This window comes from Trichoplusia ni, chromosome 17, assembly GCF_003590095.1.
Source record: "Trichoplusia ni isolate ovarian cell line Hi5 chromosome 17, tn1, whole genome shotgun sequence".
Taxonomy (NCBI): domain Eukaryota; kingdom Metazoa; phylum Arthropoda; class Insecta; order Lepidoptera; family Noctuidae; genus Trichoplusia; species Trichoplusia ni.
Window position 1 is genome coordinate 3177795 of NC_039494.1, and position 6220 is coordinate 3184014.

Below are 6220 nucleotides of genomic sequence, written 5' to 3' on the forward strand. Positions count from 1 at the left end.
AAAATTAAGTTGTGAAACGACAACGCTCGGTCGGCACCATTGTGGTTGCGTCACACTATATAAAGTCAAGAGCGCACCGACCGAGCGTCATTCGTTCAGTGATAACCGGACTGTGCACTTCGTGGCAAGATTATTTGGTAAGTTATTGTTTGTATTGATTTGTACTGATTAAGTTGTTTTACCTTTTCGAATGAATGTTTAAAATAAATCAAATAATAAACATAGCTGTTGTTTCTTTACGTGTACGATTAATACCCCTTTAACACTCTCTATACTATATAGTTATGTGAGCAAAAAGATATCACTCGATTTCCTTCATGGGCCGCCACCATATTATTTCAAGGATGACTTGAAGGCAGAATAAAGTATATTATGAAACGAACTACCTGGTTCCAGGGTCGAATCAAACATATTATGTATTATTATATAGTATGCACTAAAAAAACCTATTGGATCAATGAAGAGTTGTAGTGTAGAGTAAAATTATTCAATACTTTGGATTTTCCTTGAAAAAAAAAACAATTTTTTTAATATTATCGAACAGATCACCTACGGCAGCACTGAAAACTAATAACTCATGACATCTACTATAAACCTATATGTCGTATTATAAACTACTTTACTGATCTTCATGAAACTAAGCACACATATACTTGGAGGGAGAGAGATGAGCTATAAGGTAAGATAAGGTTTGTATAAGTTATTCTATCTTCACAGTTGTTTCGGAGTCCATCGCGGACAAACAACGTGAAGCGTGCACTATTCCCGACTATGTTTTCTAGTTATTTTATAGCAACTTAATAAACACAAAAATTATAAATAAATACGTTTATTTTTAATTAAACGACGTATCCAAAGTAATTCTTCATTGGATTATTAGTAGTTATTACAATGTCTTCCAATATTTTTAGCATACCCTTTGTTTTACTTGTTACTTCAAAAAAGCTTACATAATCTTCTTCTAGAATACCTTCCATTACTGTTGTATCCAGAGGTCCAATTGTACTCGTATCCTTAAGCATTCGATCTTCCCTTTTATTCTCTTCTTCATATTTTTCTTTCTTAAATTTATCAACATACATGTCATCTAAGTAATTTCTTATTTCAAGTTTTTCATTCTTTACAATTTTTTCAAAATATTTTCTGAGTTGATTCGGCTGTTTGCTAGTAGATTGAGACGATTGAGACTGGTTTGTGGCTGTGTATAACTGAGTAGTAAAATTTGTTGTTGGATTTTCGGTCTTCAGGGCTTCTTCATTTGGAATATCGTCTTTATTTTTAGGGATATCTTGGTCTTTTTTCAAAAAACAAGGTAACTCGATATCGAACTTCTCAAAAAGATCTTCAATCCAGGTGGTGTAGTAATAGATGACTAGTATGAAGACTAAGACCATAATTGTAAACAAAACGCAGCCGCAGTTGGTGTGTCTGATGTAGCAGGGTGGTGAACACGCTGCTGTGGTGTAGCAGTGCTTCGAGCAGCAGTAAGCGCAGCACAGGGGTATCATGGTGATAGCATGAATACTGGTCAACACCCAGTTGCTCACAGCAAGAATTGTCGTACGGATTATGTTTTCAATTGCAAGCAGCACGGTCATCAAAATACGTACAACTGTCTGCAAAGCGCAGAATATCGGCAAGAAAATCAACGCGTAGCACATGATTTTGGACGACAGAAGACCCACAACAAAAATGTATACACCTCAACTTTTTACTTATGTAGATTTCTTTCAATATTTTAAGTAGCATAATGAAATGCCTGGTACTTTTTTTTCACATTTTATTTTTATTACAATTGAGATTTCTACCGCCAATTTATATACTGACTGAATTTGTCATTTTGACAAAACACACAGATGTTACTAAATAAATCAATGGATAAATCAGAGCAGATTGTCATGAAAAAGAAACGAAAGAGTTTTTATGCTAAAAAGGGAAGCCGACCATCACAAAAGAGACTCATGATAGTCGACAATAATTAAGAACCTCGTTATTATTTAGTGTAGTCAAATATGGTACAAGTACACATAGAAAGTTTGTCTGTCGCGTTGATCACGAATCAATCTTGGATTACTGCAGAGGGCGTTCGTCTCTCGGCTGTAGGAGAATGGGAATCGGGCCTCTGGTTATAGACATTACCTTCAGCCAACATAGGTACGATGTTGGATAACAATACTCTCCGGCTCGCCATTGGTTTGCGTTTGGGTGTACAATGTGTCGCATCTCATCTTTGCCAATGCGGTGAAAGAGTCTATTGCCTTGATCATCATGGCCTGTCCTGCAGCAGGAGCGCGGGGCGTATACCGCGTCATGCAAATATTAATGACATCATTCGTCGTGCTCTTGTCACTGCTGGTGTACCTGCCGTTTTAGAACCCAATGGTTTGGTGCGCAACGATGGTAAGAGACCTGACGGAATACGGAATATGTGGAAATTGGGTCAGCCTTTGGTGTGGGACGCGACATGCGTCGACACCCTCGCCGTTCCATCCCAAGTTCTAAGATCAGCGGTCTCGCCGGGCGCTGCTGGTGGAGCCGCGGAAGCGCTAAAACGGCGGAAATATATTACCTTATTGGTAATTATATTTTTGACCCGTTTGGGGTCGAAACGTTCGGGACATGGGGACCAGGTGCACGAGTTCTTTATACAGAACTCGCAAAGCGTTTGGTGGACTCTACCCATGATCAGGAGGCTGGTCTATATTTTGCTCAAAGAATTAGCATTGCCATACAACGTGGCAATGCAGCCAGCCTTCTAGGCACGTTTCCCGACTTTGACAGGGATGCAGATGTTTTTTTTGACGCTTTGTAAATAATGTATATTTTTCTTTTTATATTGATATAGTTTTGAAAAATGTAAATATTAGTTTATTTTAATTTATTGTAAAAATAGACAGTAACAAAAGTCCATATCTATTACGAACATTTGTCTTGGATTTAGAAGTTAAACCGTATGAGTGCAATATGGACGGCCTTAAGAATGTAGTGGTCTTACTGGTAGGATGTGAATTGAATTGAACTGAAATTGAAATACTCTGACTTGGCAATCGGACTTCCATATCCCATTTTCTTGCCACCGTTCTCCTTAACAGACAAAGCTAAAAAGTCTCCTGACTATGTCATAAACATTGTACCTGTGTATTTTTTTTTTTACAAGAGTTCGCTAGGGAACATTTTGTCCCGCAACATGATGCGCAGCACGAAATATACGTGACGCTGCAACGTTGCATAGTGTCCCGCAACATGGTAAGTGACGCATGTGCATGTTGCTTGGTCCCGCCTCGAGAGTGGGCGCACGTGTCCCGTCAGTCAGTGTTGTGCCATTTGTCATTTGCCATTTGCCACACTGAGAAGCTAATGGTCGACAAAATGTTCCGCGACACCTGTCTCGGCATATTCCACGTAGTTGAAGAACATGTTGCTCCAGTTGTCCCCTATTGTTTCCGTGGCTTTAGATTCATTGTATAGAATACAGATTTCCCTACGAAATAATATACCTACCATAGTATGACACTTCGAGAGTTGGATGGCGATGCTTTGGTTGCGATTTCAGGCGGCGATAGCAGCAGAGGCAGAGATGAGTCAAATTTCAATTCTTCTACCTCCCCACAATTCAGCAAATTTATTTAACTATGTAAGCATGATAAGGATTAGGGATCCATATAGACAAAAGGCGGTAAATGGGGAGAATTTAGCAATTTACTTTTACAAAAATACCGAAAATATTCGGATACATTTTACAAGTGTTAGCCAAAACAATTCGCCTAGTCCGTCTGGCCGGCTGGTCGCCGCCGTGGCGAGGCGCAGGCACGAGCATGTCGGGCCCGCGCCGCTGTCTGCCTCGCTGCCACCGCTGCCACCACTCAGTTTGCAACTCTGTTGAAACAAAGCAAGTCAAAGTGTTGGTTCCAGATTGTACCATAAACCAAAAAAAACCCTGTTCAAAACGGTAACAAATTAAACACATCCGCTTACAAAACAACAACATGAATCATTAGGTAAAACTAGAAATAATGCAAAGAAACATTTTGGATACATTTAATTTCAAACGACATAATAAAATATGGTTGTCGTAGTGTTATTTCTATAAGGCGAATCTTTTGTAGAGAGGTCCTGATTATAAAAATACTCTTGTAATTTATACATGTCGGTAGTGCTGGACGAGTCGGAATCCATCATCGCCAAAGTAGTTTCGAAAGAACTGGACTCGGTGGAATCGTTCCTAGAGCACTCAGTAATGTCGCCAGGTGTGGGCACGAACCTCGTGTGGGCTAAGGGTTTAGCTTTAGCGTATCCCAAGCTGTAGAATATTTTGTCAAGAACTCCAGTCGCTCTGAATATGAAGAAGATGATGACGATGGCGATGAAGGACATGAGGCAGTCGCAGGTGCCGCCCCTGTTGACGGGGCAGGGCCCGCCGCCGCCGCACATGAAGCACTTGAGCCGCGCCGTCAGGAGGAACACTATGCAGATTGGTATCAGCGATATCATTTGCAACAAAAACGATATGAAGTTGTAAAACGTTTGCAGGACCATCCTAATGACGTTCTCTATCATAAGGATGACGGTCATAAAGACCCTCACTAACATCTGTATACCACATATCCCGGTTTGTAACAGCGCGTGCGCAGTGCGACACATGGCTGGGCGTGTATCTGAAATGAAAAATTGATTGATAAAATGATCAAGTCCAAAATTGAGGTATATATTTATACTTTGAGCTCTTTGGGGATTAGACAGGTACCTACTAATAATAATCAGCCCGTTTTACCAGAATACAAACCAAACAGGAATGTTTATAGCAAGAATTTAAACAAATCTTTCAATTACATTCTAATTTACTGGAATATAATATTTACTTTATTACCTTATCACTTTGCCACGAAAAACTATTTTTCCAATTCGTTTCATCGGTTTAATGTAGCTGTAAAATAATGTAAACAAAAAGTGTAAAAAAAATTACATAAAAAAATAAAATATAAAAAACACGTCGGGATAGCAAAAAATCCTCGGCTAAATATTTGTCACATTCGTCATGTCATAAATTTACTTTTAAAATCTTCTTTTTTAGAAGTTTTACTGATTTTAAGCCAGTGTTTCATTTGCAAACTATTTGGAATTCCTTACACTTAGACTGACTGAGTAGCCGAGTGTTATAGGGTTATAGGTCACCACCTACTTCTGAGCCCGGCTTAAAGGCATGTCATGAGTTTTATTTCCGGGCAGGACAAGAATTTGTGTGATCCACAAACATTTGTTCCTTCTATAGAGATACTCGTTATGGCATAGATGCTCACCCATTCACGGACCGACCGTATCAAGTGTAGCTTAACATGTGATCGATCAACTTGTGCAGTTGTACTTTAGCCATGAGCTCAGTCATTTGTTCGTCATGTGTTAAAGCTATGTTATAGGTACATCCAATAAAAACACTATTAAAAAATTAAATAATATTGTATTAAAATTATTGTAAACTGTACTTAACAAATGGTTAAATATTATATCTAAAACAATACAGACACAAAGTATATAATATTAATAATTAAATAGGTAAAATGTGCACATGACTTATTTATTTCTTGTTGTTGGCTTTATCTAAAGTTATTTTCATTTTTCAGTCAACAGGACTGTAAACGAAAGGGTACTATTATTATCGTAGGTCTAATATTACTGCTGTCGAAGCGGGACAGCGCACAACTCGACGTAGAACAGCGGTTCTCTTCGATCTGATTTATTAAATAACCGGCAAATAATTGCTTATACCCAAGATCCGTAGACCACTCATGGTAGGTAGAAACATCCACTAATCCGGAGGTCTCTGTGGGATAAATAACAACAACTTACTCTACCACTCTCGCACTAAAGAACTAATTCCTTGTGTCGCGGGGTTTACGTACACAACCAGACTATGACAAGCATTCGTGGATCACGCTTGTACTACGCCGGGATTGAACCCGCACACGAATCGCAGTGGGTTTAGCTTGGTGATCTTCACCAATCGGCTCTCCGTGAAGTCAATGATTATGCTGACTGCGTTGATTTGCTTAATATTTCCTCATCATATTCTCTCACTAATATTTAGGACCACCAATATTGTTAAAGTATGCTGTGTATCAAATATTTTGGCGCCATGATAAAACACTTAACATGTTAGTGAGGCGACGACGGTAAATCCCTTTGTTCAATGTAACTTACTAAATTCATTCCTTATTTTTTGGCT

At 38.8% G+C, this 6220-nt stretch overlaps 1 protein-coding gene across 2 annotated transcripts; it reads right to left on the reverse strand.

Annotated features, from left to right (window-relative positions):
- Positions 1 to 3681: 3681 nt before the first annotated feature.
- Positions 3682 to 5312, reverse strand: LOC113502477. Of its 2 annotated transcripts, XM_026884060.1 has the most exons (3): positions 4868 to 5311; positions 4262 to 4655; positions 3682 to 3876 (listed from the first exon to the last, which is right to left on the reverse strand). In XM_026884060.1, exons 2-3 carry the CDS (start codon positions 4639 to 4641, stop codon positions 3864 to 3866), a joined length of 393 nt encoding a protein of 130 aa, XP_026739861.1. In that variant the 5' UTR covers positions 4642 to 4655; positions 4868 to 5311; the 3' UTR covers positions 3682 to 3863. The 2 variants fall into 2 exon arrangements, with proteins under 2 accessions (XP_026739861.1, XP_026739860.1); XM_026884059.1 differs by lacking the exon at positions 3682 to 3876 and having other exon boundaries at positions 4025 to 4655; positions 4868 to 5312.
- Between the last annotated feature and the right edge of the window lie 908 nt (positions 5313 to 6220).